Below are 13189 nucleotides of genomic sequence, written 5' to 3' on the forward strand. Positions count from 1 at the left end.
GAACAGGTTCCCAGAATGCCACCTTATGTGCTGCCCCATGGCATGAAATATCATTTCTACCGGCAGGCAAAATGGTATTTAATAGGGTCCGACAGGGAAGCGTTTTAAGGGCAATCTGTATTGGAGACGTAAAGGGTTCTGTTTTCTGTCTCCTGGCTCTGATTAGTGGGCATTGCCTTGTGCAAGAAGCTGCCAGTGCCTGGCATTCAGAGTCTTGCTGGAAGGAGGTGGCACCGCTGACCCTCAGCCCTCCTCCTCCTCTTCCTCCTTTTTCCCTGCCATTCTTCCTTTCAGGAACACAAACAGAGTTCTCAGAGCCCTGCCATGAAGCGTGAAGAACGATGGGGGAGTTGGGGGCAGCCACTTGGGGCAGAGGCGGAGGGGGCTGTGGCCATTAAAGGAGGAGGATGGGGCCTTTCTTAGGGTCTGCCCCCCCAGAAGGCAGCATGGCCCCCTCCTCAAGGTTCTCTATTGTTTTTACTTAACAGAGGTTCAGCTGCATGTTATCCTTTGTAGGAGAATGCTTTAAATAGTTTAAATATTGAGTATAGCTTAATGTTGCCCTTTGTACATTTTCAACTGTATTGCACTGCTTTTAAATTGTAAGTCCCCAGGAGCCCTCGTTTTGGGGGAAAGGTGAGGAATAACAACAACAAGCTGAACATGAGCCAGGAGTGTGATGCGGCAGCTAGAAAAGCTAATATGATCCTAGGCGTCTAGATCAATAGTGCCACTCTGTTCTGCTTTGGCCAGGCCTCACCTGGAATTATCCTGTGCCCAGGTTTGGGCACCACAATTCAAAAAACATACTGAGAAGCTGGAATTGTGTCCAGAGGAGGGCCACCAAAATGGTGAAATGTCTGGAAACCACCAAACCCTATGAGGAGCAGCTGAGGGAGCTGGGTGTGTTTAGCTTGGAGACGAAAAGGTTAAGGGGGGATAGGATAGCCTTGTTTAAATATTTGAAGGTGTGTCCTGTGGAGGATGGAGCAAGCTTGTTTTCTGCTGCTCCAGAGAAAGACTTAATAGATTAGAAAGCTGAGCCAAAGCTAAAAAAATGAATTTCACTTAGGGTGGCAAAAGGAAATGCCCTTGATTGTGATTTCCTGCATGGCAGAATGGGGTTGGACTGGATGGCCCTTGTGGTCTCTTTCAACACCATCATCCTAATAGGACGCGGAACAATGGATTCCAGCTATCAGGAAAGAGGTTCCACCTAAACATTAGGAGGGACTTCCTGACCATAAAAGATGTTCGACAGTGGAAGACAATTCTCCCTCAGAGTGTAATGGAGTCTCCTTCTTTGGAGGCTAAGCAGAGGCTGGGTGGCATCTGTCCCAGGGAGGGCTTGGATTGAGAGTGCCTGCATGGCAGAACGGGGTTGGACTGGATGGCCCCTGGGGGTCTCTTCCAACTCTAGGACCTATTCTGTGACATATAGTCCTTGCATGCGTAGCATGTTGAGCTTCTCTCAGGAGGCCAGGCACCCCTTTTCTTCAGGTCTAGCAGTTGCCCGTGTTGGGAGGGGGGCGTATGGTGCCTCTCCAGTGCTTTTGGGATCTTCCTCGGAGGAGTCAGTCTGCACTAGCAAAGCCTCCTTGACCCAAGGGGCTCAAATGCCCAGGGGTCTGGGCAGCTCCTTCTAGCCTTCTCCTTGCTGCCCAGGTGGGGCTGGCCAGGTGCCCCATTGTCCTGGGACCCCCTCCATCTGCTTGCTCTCTTTCCAAGGTGTTCTGGGGGACTGATTCAGGTGCTCATTTGGGTTGGAGACCATGGCTGGAGTTTAAGGGGGGCTCGCAAGGGTCTCGGATTTGGGGAATAACAAAACAGGCGTTGGTGTCAGAAGGGAAGTTGGCGCAGAACTCTTCAGGGACACACGTTGTATTTACTGCTTTGTGAGGTGGAAGGAGGAGACGCTGAGGTCCAGCCATAAATGCCTCTGGCGCTGGGATAGAAAATAAGCCCTGCCACTCATAACCCCCTTCGTCTGGGGCCAGTCCAACCAGGCCCCCCTGCTGCCTCTCCTGGGAAAGTGGGTGGTGAGAGGAGTCCTTCAGGAGCCCCCTCACCACTCTCCTATGGCTGTGGCCCTTGAGGGACGGGGGGCTTTTCCATGGGTTGGTGGGTGGTCGGGGGGTACGTGACCCTAACTCAAATGCAGCTATGGGGCTGCGTGACACTGGTCAAGACTCCTTCAGTGCCCAGTTGGCCTGGAAAGAGCAAGTGCAGGTGATAGTTGTGGCTAGCCAGGGGGAATTAGTGTCTCTTTTTGCAGGACTGGGGAATTCAAGGGGGCCCTGGACCCTCTGGGTCAAGCCAGGCCAGCTGATCTTTGGCCCAAGGGCCTTTCAGGGGTGAAAAGGGGGCTCTGCTCTGCCCCCTTCTCCAGGTGGAGGAAGCCCGCTTTTCCCTGGCAGCTGGGTTCACTTGCCAGTCTCAGACCCCTCCATCCTCCATGAGGACAATGTCTCCCCCATTGCAGGCTTGCATCCCCTTTTCTTTCCGGCTAGCTGGCCCTCTTTCAACTGTCCAAGCAGGGGTCCCTGCAGAGCCCCCCACACCTGCCTTGCCTGAGCAAACTGGGCTCTCCCGTGTCCCTTCGGCCTTGTGCCATGCCCTGGAGCGAACTCTTGGCCGGAGTGTTGGCTTCTCAGAGGGCCCTGTGCGAAACCCTTTCTCTGCCCACCTTCCCACCCAGCGTCCAGTCTGAAGAAGTCTGTGGAGGCTCACGGCAGGCTGAGTGAGTTTTTCAGTTCAGTTGCCAGCTGGAGCAGCAAGGAAATGCTGAGCAGTGAGGCATCCCTGTTTCTCCCGGCCCTGTCTCAGGGTGGGCAATGTGCATGACTCTGGGCAGGGCCTGAGGGTGGGGGGCTGAGCGAGGGGTGGGCCTCCTGACCCCTGACCCTGCAGGGAAGTGGACATGAAGTGCGCTCGGTTGTGGTCCTCATGGGAAACTGGGCCTTCAGGGGGCAGAGGTAGCCACAACCCCTTGGCACTCTCCTGGTGAGCCCCTTCATGAGACAGGCTTGGGGTGAGAGGATGATAGGAAGGGGGTCTTTCTTGGGGGTCCATGTGGCTCTCTTGAGCCCCCACCCACCCCCTGAGGCCACTGGAATCGGTGGGCATTGGGGCCACACCCCACATGCCAGCCAGTTCCCAAAGGGAATGCTCTGTGGTGGGGGTCTAGGGGGCAGTGGGACTGTCTGTGCCTCCTGCCTGGCTGCTGTCCTGGGTGACCCAGGAGAAGGAGAGCTGGAGGCTTCAGACAAATGAATGCTCCTTGGTGGTTTTTTGTGGGTTTTTCGGGCTATGTGGCCATGCTCTAAAAGAGTTTCTTCCTGACGTTTTGCCAGCATCTGTGGCTGGTATCTTCAGAGAATGCTTCCCTGGAAAGAACTTGGTTATATATATTGTCCTTCCCAGGCAAGCATTCTCTGAAGATGCCAGCCACAGATGCTGGCGAAATGTCAGGAAGAAACTCTTCTACACAGTGATGGCGAACCTATGGCACACGTGCCAGAGGTGGCACTCAGAGTCCTCTCTGTGGGCACATGTGCCATCGCCCCAGCACAGAGTTTGCCAGAGTTTGTTACTAGAAAGCCAGAGAGACATGGCACTTTGCAATAAATAAGTGGGTTTTGGGTTGCAATTTGGGCACTTGGCCTCGAAAAGGCTCACCATCAATGTATATGGCCACAGCCCGAAAAATCCACACACACAAAAAAAACCCCATGGATGCCAGCCATGAAAGCCTTCGACAACCCTTTGTTGGGGTTGAGTCAGGTGCCCACTAGGCCTGGATGCCACTCGGGGTGTGTGGCAAGTTGGAGTGACACCCAAGAGCCCTGGCTGACAAGTGCTTTGCCCCCCCCCCCCCATCAGTCTTAATCTGTGACACCCAACCCTTGCCCTGTGGGTCTCCCTTGGGAGCGGCACTTTCTGTGGGCCTGGCAGGCATCCACAGCAAGCCCTGCTCTGCTCAGGTGAATGTGGCACACCCCAGGCCTTCCAAGGGACCCTCTCTCAGTGTTCCCCACCCCTGACTTCATGCAAGGTCCTCGAATGGTTGGAGGTCCTCTGGCTGCTGGAGCGCGCGAAGGGAGCCTGGCTAGCCGGGTGAGGTGATGCCAGGAAAGGTGCCTCTTGTACTGCCACTGCAGTTCAGACTATAGAATCATAGAATTCTAGAGTTGGAAGAGACCCCAAGGGCCATCAAGTCCAAACCCCTTCTGCCATGCAGGAACTCTCAATCAAAACATCCCTGACAGATGGCCATCCAGACTCTGCTTAAAGACCTCTGAAGAAGGAGACTCCACCAAAATATCCGAGGAAGGAGTGTGTTCCACTGTTAAACAGCTCTCACTGTCAGGAAGTTCTTCCCAATGTTGAGCTGGAATCTCCTTCCCTGTAGTCTGCATCCATTGCTCCATTGTATCCTGTTCTCTGGAGCAGCAGAAAACAAGCTTGCTCCTTCTTCAATATGACATCCCTTCAAATAGTTAAACAGGGCTATCAGGACCAGTCCAAGGGCGGTAGTCACATTTGTCTGGGTGGGGCTGTGTGGAGAGCATGGCCAGTGTCCCCATCTGTGGCCTGCTTGGCCTTGCCCTGCTGCGGAGAGGCATGCAGGGCTGCTTTCTCTTTCTGGGTGCCTGCGCTCTGTCACTCAGCAGGGAGGGGACCGATGGCACGGAGGCTGGGAAATGCCAGTTGTCAGCAGCATGGCAGAGCCCGGGGGTGCTGTTGGCGCACAGCCTCAAGTAGGCACGCCTCGGCAGTGCCATGCTCAAACAGATGGAACGCTTCAGAGGAAAAGGTTTGGGAAGTGATCCTGTAATCATAAAGTGGCAGTAACATTTCAGCATCCCTTTAAAGTTGGCATCACTGTTTAACGTTCCTAAAGTGGCAAAGTAAGCGTAGACTGCGGGAGGAAAGGGAGGATTGCACACTTTTCAATCCTCTGCCACCCCCCACATTTTCTCCTGCCCTTAACACCAATATTTCCAGTAGTAACCAGGCCTTAAAAACCTCAGCAGCAACAACTATTTTGGTGGCTGCAGTTTGTCTGTTCCCTGGCACAGATGGACAGATCTCCTCCATTTTGCTTGCATCCTTTCAAAGGGCGGGGTGTGCCAAGCTTCCCGCCTGGATCCTCCCTCCCATTTGGCCATTATTCAGTCCCTCTACTTTTTGGGTCTGTAAGGCGCCCTCATCCTCCACCCCTTTCCTTCTCGGCTGTGGCTTCTGGACTTCCACCAGCTTCCCTGGTGCCCTTTCAACTCAAGGCTGGTCCTGTGTTGGCACCGAGCTGGGCAGAGGCCCACTTCTCCTGGACTTCTCAGTTCCCCATAGGGTCCCTGGCCTCATGCCAGGACTCCTGCCCACCTGCCCGCCAGAGACCCCATCCTCTGCCAGCTGGCTGGCTGCTCAGTTGCTGTTCCTCTGCCCCGGGAGGGCTGTCTCCACCACCTGGGGTGCTGTAATTTGGGGCAAATGTGCCAGCAAGCCCTTGGGCCCAAGAGAGCCACGTGGCTTTCATAATGCCAGCTGCATCCCTTTAGCCTTCCTTGGCTGGTGCCCTGTCTCTTTGGCGCTCTGGCACTCCATCCTTTGGAGAGGCCTGTGGGCAGATGGAGGCTGGTCTTTCCATGCTCTCATCAATGTCCACCCAGAACCCCGTCCCAATGGCCTTTCCTGCCTCCTGGTGTCAGCCTCCTTTCGGGGAGGGCGGCTGCAACTGTGCAGCCTGCCTGGGGAACGGGGTCATTTTTGGGGGGTACCCACCCTGAACCCCCCCACCCAGCTACCTGTATCTTGCCCATGTGCTTCTCAGAGGGCTGGAACACCTGCATTGCGAGCAGACTGGCTGGGCTCCAGCCTGAGTTGCTTTCACTCCCGGCACCTTTCGCTCCCACAGCTGCTTTGTCAGCCCAAGATGGAGCTCTGATTTGGGTCTTTGAAATAACAGGGAGAACAAACGGCCCTGATTTGGCTGCAGCCTGTCTTTGATGGGAGGAAGGTCCCCCGCCTCTTTTCCCATGCTCCTCCGTTCTCCCTTTCAGCCAAGCCACCTTCCAGTGGCACCTTCTGCAGGGTTTCCCTCCTGCCAGTGGACTCTTGCTGGACTGAGATGCAGCAGCCCTGGAGGAGGTTTGAGGTGTGGGGAGATACTTTCCCAGAGATGTTGGCATGTGGAGGGTTATCCCTGTGTGCTGACAGTGGTGGGCACAGTTGGGTTGGCATCTCCCCTCAGTAGGCTTCCTGGGTCCCTGGGAGGGAAGGTGTGGGTGCAGAAGTGCCTCTTTTTGTCTTTGGGTGACATTGCAGGAAGGAACCCTTCTGTAGCCCAAGCCAGCCAAGCTGCGTGGCGAACGTGCCATCCTCAGTCCTGGCTCCGGGGTGCGGCTCCAGAGGCCATCATCCTGGCTGGGGGTGGGGGGCAGTCCAGTCTCTGGCCTCTGACGGTGGCTGTGGCTGGAGGCTTGCCCCTTGAGCTGTCAGAGAGAATCACCCATAATGGGAGCTTGGCAGGCTGGCAGCTGAGATGGGGAGCACATGGCAGAGGCAGCCTGGCCAGGCCTTCTCCCTTCTCAAGCAGCATGGGACCAGTCCGGCATGGGCCTGGCCAAAAAAGAGGGGGTCCAGGAGGGCTAGGTTCTGCTTTGGGTGGTATGGATGAAACCAGGTGATGCTTTGGTTGCCAGGGCAGCTGGGCTGGAGGAGGAGCCGGGGGCTGCTGCCAAAGATGTCAGCAGGGGACCAGATCTCTCCCCCCCACCCCCCCGACTCTCTTTGTGGTGTAAGAAGAGCAACTTTGCCCCCAAGGTCTAGCTGGCCCCCTTTTGGTTGGAAGAAATGGAAAGGGCCTGGAGTGGACCTTTGTTCCTCCAGAGGTGAGGCTGGGGGGTGAATGCTGGCTGCTATGGGGGGCTGTTTGGAAGAGTTGCATCGGACGAGGCTGAGTGTCTTTGTGGGATGCTGCCGGCCGTAGAGGAAAGGCCAGAGCTGCATGTGCCAAGAATGTGGAGGAGGCGCATTGGCAGAGACCACCTGCCTTGGCTGATGGATCCCAGAGGGAAGTTCTCTTGAGGGCACCCCCAGGAAGCTTGGCATGGCACAGAGACCAGGCACCTTCTTGGCAGGCCATGCCCCTCCTCTCCTCTCGGGTGACCCTTTTAAGAAAGGGCCCAGAAGGTGGTCCTTGCGTGTGATGGGCACATTTCTTTCTCCCTGAGACCCGTGTCTGTGAGCAGCCTTGGAAGGGTTGCTGTGTTCGGAGGAAGGAGGAGGCAGTAATTTCCAAAGAAACAGCGAAGGTTTATTAGAATTACTGCACATATTTGTTTGTAAAGCTTTGAAATGAAAGGCAGCATCTATAGAGCAAAGAAATGTCATATGGAGCATGCATACCCTGCACACATGTCAGACCAAAGGCACACACTGCACACTGAGAGTGTTTAGATGAAAACCCACATTTTTGGACTTAAAAATGGTCAGGGGAATCACATGCACACATGGAGGCATAGACACAGGCTGAGAAGAGGCCATTGGCAGTTTGTTTTTTAGGTTTCAGTACAAAAGAAAGTGGAACAAGGAGGAGGTGGGGTGAGCGACTGTTAAGGAAAAAGCAACATGGGACATACAGTGATTGAAATAAAACATGTATGTGAGAGTCAGAGTGACTCAGCAGAAGCCAATGGAGAACCACACAGGTGTACATGGTAATAGAATTAGCAAGTCCTGAGTGCCAAGGACAAGAAATGCATAGTGAATAATTGGACACACCTGACAATTGTAAAGTGGTCAAGGATGAGATGATGAAATCATCTAATCTGGATAGAAACAAGAGAACCAATGGGAATGATGTACACGCCTACTGGGTGGAAACAGACCACAGTAGGTGGTACCTTGGTTTGACTATAATAATGACTATGAATCCCAGTATGTTTTGTGGGTAGTAGCAGTGGGTAGTAGTAGTGGATTGGAGAGTGAGGAGTTGAGTATTGTTGGATAGTTTGGAGCTGTGTATATAGTAGAATAAAGTAGATCTTTTATATAAGACTACTGAGTTGTCTGGTGTCTTGGGTGAAGCTACAAGAACCAGCAGGACCCTGGTGAAGAAGGGTGAAGACTTCTGTGGAAGCAAGAGTGAGAAGGCTTGGAGAGTTTGTCAGGGTCTTCAGCCTATTCTCTGCAACTCTTGCAAAGCTTTAACAACTGGCCAAAACTGGTCAGCGTGGTGCACAACCAGGTGGTGAGTTCCAGGCCAGAGGTGAAGAGCCACAACTCCCATCATCCCTGACAGCGACTCCAGTGGACTTTGGTGGGACCCTTCCTTTTAAGATACTGCCAAGAAGGGACGCCTGGCCACGCGGAGGCCTCCCCAAACAGCCAGAGGAGAAAGGGGTGGCCCTCCCCACAGCCAGCCTTTGGGACCCCAAATGTGGTGCAGAAAGTGGTGCTGAGACCCTCAAAGTCTGCCTGCCTCTTTCCAGACCCAGCGTGGCCCAGGGCCCTTGCACGCGCCACACTTATAGGTCCTCTGGCCAGAGCTTCCCCATAGGTCACGAGGGCAGCACGGGGAGTTTGGTCCTCACCAGGTGATACTTTAAGAAGGATGTCAGCACTGCTCCCCAAACATCTCCCTTTGGGCAGAAAAAGGCCGTGATGTTCGCCTGCATCCCTTTGAAGCGCTGGGGGTGGCGTGAGAAGGACAAGGTTCAGGGAGGAGAATGGAGAGGACTTGTAGATTTTCTTTAAAAACATCACATTTTGCCTAATTCTCACTTTAACCATATGAATACAATGCACATGTAAGTACATTTAGGTTGTGCATATGGTATTGTAATTTAAAAGTATAATTTAATTGTGCAAGTTGTTTATGTCACAACAATTCAGTGATACACGGGCGTTACCATTTATGAGTAACTTTATCACAAACAGCATTACTATGGATTCTGCATGGTGCGGTGTGGGAGGAGGTCAGTGGGTGTGGGTGTGACACCATGAGTTACCAGACCGGGCAATGCTAGCCCCAGTGGAGCCAGGGACCCTGTCATTTGGGAAGGCAGGAGAGCCACTGTCTGTCAGAGAACCCAAAGCGCTCCTCCCTGAGCTGCAAAGCCATGGGATTCCATAGGATGAAGGGAACTAAAGGCAGAGGGGACACATCCTAGCTGCTACATGCGCCAGCCTATCAGGGAAATTAATAGATTTAGAGAGGGAAGGATTCCTCCTGTCCCACGATCTCATGCGGCTTGCTGGCAAAAGGTCTGCATGCCAGAGAAAGCCAGGGAGTAATGCTTGCAGGGGTTTGGAAGAGTGTCAGACTCTGGGTTCTTGCATGTGCAAATACACTGAGGAGAGGGTTCCCAAAATCATGGGTGGCCAAGCCTCCTCCTGTTCCTATGTCAGCTTTTATCTACAAGGAACTGCATTGTGTTGGGCAAGGTCTCCGTTTCTTTGTCTCCTGAAATATGGAGATGTGCCTGGTGCAGGTGGGCAACAAGATAGGACCCATGGATCTCTCCATTTTCGCTGGCACCCATCCACTTCTTGCTGGGGTTTCCTTTTGTGCATAAGCAGAATCCTTTTGTGGCCAGACCAAGGGTTACCCCACACCGGACATACGGCGGGTGGCACTGGGGCAATGGGCAGGCTCCAGAGCATGGTTGCAGGAGGCAGAAATGCTGGTGGTAAAGGCTGAGAAGGGGGCATCCTTGGGCAGTTCTGTGGGGTAATCTTCTTCCTCCTTTTGAGGACATAATGGCACCTCCTCACCCAGGTCTGTGTTTCTGGTTCTGCAACAGCAATTGGATGGAACAATGTCACAGAGAGGCTGGAAAGGACACGCTTTTAAAACAATATATAACGTGTCCAACTGCATCCTTGGCAAAGTCACCTTTGGGACTGTGCTGGGCTGTGCCTGGGGCGAAAGGGGTGCCCACTCTGGGCCAGAAGGGGACTGCCTTTGACCCGAATGCCCTGCTCTCTCTCCTCAGGACAAGAACCGGAAGCTGCGCCCGCTCTACGACATCCCCTACATGTTTGAGGCCCGGGAGTTCCTGCGCAAGAAGCTGATTGGCAAGAAGGTGAGTGGCAGCCCTGGGGAACATGGGCCAGGGAGGGGAACCCCCATTGCTGCCCTTGGCTTCCCCCCTTGCCTCCGCCTGACTCTCCTTCTGTTCCTCGGCCATTGGGCTCCGATTTAGGGCCCTTTCCGGAGGGTTGTGTGTTGCCCATGAGGAGGGCCCTTTCCGATGCAGGCGTAGACCATGAGCTTCTGCAGAAGCAGGAAATCAGTGCTTAGTGCTCCCGCAGCCGCTGGCACCGCCACTGGGCAGCCTTTTGTTTGTGCTGCTTTCTGTGGAGAAGGAGTTCTGTGTAGCTTCCAGCGCTGCTTTTTGGAGCCGTCCTGCCTTGCCACTCATTAACAATCCATGGGAATGCTCTGGGTGATAAATATTGCAGCGCCGTGAGGTTCTTTGTGCAGTTGAGCGCGTGGAGCAGTCAGCAAATGGGCAAATATCTTTGGAGGGCCTGCCTGTTCTGTCCTTGACGTGAGGCTCCCTCCGTAATCTTCTCTGGCAGCAGCCTGGCTCTTCCCCTCTGGGCTCCTCTCTGTCTTGGTCGGCGGCAGAAGCAGAACAGAACTGGCCTCCTTCCCCCTGTGCCTGCCTGGCCAGGCTGGGATGGGGCTGCAGACCCCCTAACCTCCGGGGAAAGGGGGCAACCCCTGTCCATAAGTGGGGTGCACAGGACTCAGGTGGTAGGGCTTCATCTGCACAGGGGCTGCATGGCCATGGGGTGAATCGTGTGGGATCAATCCAGGGAGAGGCTGCTGCCCTACATAGTCTTTCAGGTGCCACAGGACACCTTGGTGTCCATTCCATTTTAAGAGGCCAGTGTCTTTCTTGCCTAGGATGGTGGTGTCCTTCCTGGGGTGTTCCTGCTGCTTGCTGTGGGTGTATGGTACCCCGTTTCTGCCTTTCGGCAAAACGGATGTGCCCATCCTCCTGTGTGGTGCGTGGTCTTGAACCATCCTGCGAGTCTCGAGTGGCGGCTCCTGGCTCCCTAGCCAGGCTCCTCAGTGGGCTCTCCCCTCCACCCAGTAGCGTCCTTAGGGTTGGTGTCACCCGGTGTGGCCACACATGGGGGGGACTGCTGGTGCGCAACTTCTGGCACAGTTTTGGTGCGTGTGAAAGCGTGAGCCCACAGCCGGAGATGCCATCTGTGCTCCAAGGGAGTAACCTCAGGGAGGGCTGCAGAAGCCCTGCACTCCTCGGGGAAAGGCCAGGAAGCATCCAGGGGGCTCCGGGGAAGGCAGCACAAGGCCTGCACGGCAGCAGCGAGCCCCAGAGGGGGCGGAGGACCAGCCGGGTGTCACCTCCTTTCGGGATGTCACCCAGCGCGGTCTGCACCCCCAGCGCCTCTCACTGACACTACTACCTGCACCTGAAGGTTCAGGCCTCCCCACGCTCCCTTCCTTAGACATACTGCTTGGTCTCTGCCCTCAGGCCTACAGTCTAAAAGACAAAAGTGGAGACGAAAGGGAGCTGACACTATAGACAGGGAGAATGCTAATAGAATGGACTGTAGCGGTATTATACTAATTAGTACTGTGTGGGGCAATGGGAGATATAGCGTTAACAGGGCGAGGATGAAACATAAGGGAAGACGAGATTGATGCTTAAAATCTATCTCACCTTCCACTCCCCTGTTAGCCCAAAGGAACCGTGGGTCGACCCAACCATACCACAAACCCTCACATTGCTCCTTTGCAACGCCAGGTCCGTTAAAAACAAATCCCACATAATATACGATCTTTTAGGGGATGAAAAAGCCGACCTGGCCTGCTTTACGGAAACCTGGCTGGGAGATGATAGCAGCGTGACCTGGGCTAAGGCCCTCCCAGCTGGGTTCACCGTTAAGGAACAGGTGAGGGAAAGTGGGCGAGGGGGAGGAGTTGCTCTGGTCCATAGATGTGCCATCACCTTGACTAGGAAACCTATCCGGAAGACTGACCACATTGAGTGTATTTACCTGACTTTGAAGACTAGGGACAGTTTGGGGATCCTGTTGGTCTGCCCTCCACCCCGTGGCCTAACAGACTCCCTGGCCGAGCTGACGCAGCTGGTCTCGGAACTGGTGTTGGAGTCTCCCAGGTTTCTTGTCCTGGGGGACCTCAACATCCCTTTCGAGGCTGGCGTATCAGATCCAACAGGCGCAGCTCGGGAGTTCATGGTTTCCATGACTACCATGGGCCTGTCCCAGATAGTCTCAGGTCCAACACATTGTGCTGGTAATACACTCGATGTGGTCTTTACTACAGATCAGGAACATCCGTGGGCGGAGGTAATTCAAACCACCGCCCTGTCATGGACAGATCATTACTTGGTCAGGGTGGGACTGAGGGCTACTATCCAGACCCCCCTCGGGGTGGAGGACCTATTAAAATGGTCCGCCCTTGAAGGCTGATGGAACCCAAAAGGTTCCAAGAGACCCTAGAGGGTTTTATGGTTGGGAAAGACGGTGATTCTGTCGAGGCCTTGGTTGATACCTGGGATAACAACCTTACCAGGGCTATAGACACTATTGCTCCGAAGCATCCTTTCCAGCTCGCTTCTAACAAAAAACCTTGGTATACTCAAGATCTTCAAAAAATGAAGCGAGCTGCGCAATGACTAGAGCGCCATTGGCAGAGACACCACCGCTTATCTGACAAGACATGCCATGAGGCCTTCCTTTGCGCTTATGGAGTGGCAATCGATGCAGCAAAGAACTCATTCTATGCTGCTCGAATTGCATCAGCAGAGTCTCGTCCAGCAGAGCTGTTCAGGGTGGTTAAAGAGCCGACTCAACAACCTCCCACCCTGAACCCACTTTTAGAACCCACCAAGGCCTGCTGTGACTCATTCAATGACTTTTTTGCAGATAAAATCTCTCAGATAAGGGCTGTTCTTCTTCGTGGTCTCTGTGAATCATACAAATGGGTTTCACTGCGCCTGCGCAGTGCTGTTCGGAAACTTCTAGAATCACTGGGCAAAGTACATTTTGCAACATATAGAAACTTTTTGGCGGTAGCCCTGCCCCCCTCCTAGAAAGCCCCGGTTCCCGCTCTTTTCCCCAGTTCCATTTTTCCGCCGCACTTGGCTGCTGTTTGGAACATCGCTCTTGCTAGTTTTGCTCG

The 13189-nt window shown here is 54.1% G+C and overlaps 1 protein-coding gene across 1 annotated transcript in view; it reads left to right on the forward strand.

The window, feature by feature from the left end:
* The window catches only part of LOC149274977 (staphylococcal nuclease domain-containing protein 1-like), a 130773-nt gene that overhangs the window by 60736 nt on the left and 56848 nt on the right, over window positions 1-13189 (forward strand). Inside the window, exon 11 of the mRNA XM_089505068.1 lies at window positions 10002-10091. Coding sequence (XP_089361194.1) covers window positions 10002-10091 — 90 coding nt within the window. The remainder of the gene's footprint in view (window positions 1-10001; window positions 10092-13189) is intronic.

This window comes from Sceloporus occidentalis, unplaced genomic scaffold, assembly GCF_023333645.1.
Source record: "Sceloporus occidentalis isolate IW3139 unplaced genomic scaffold, rSceOcc1.0.p SCAF_307, whole genome shotgun sequence".
Classification (NCBI taxonomy): Eukaryota; Metazoa; Chordata; class Lepidosauria; order Squamata; family Phrynosomatidae; genus Sceloporus; species Sceloporus occidentalis.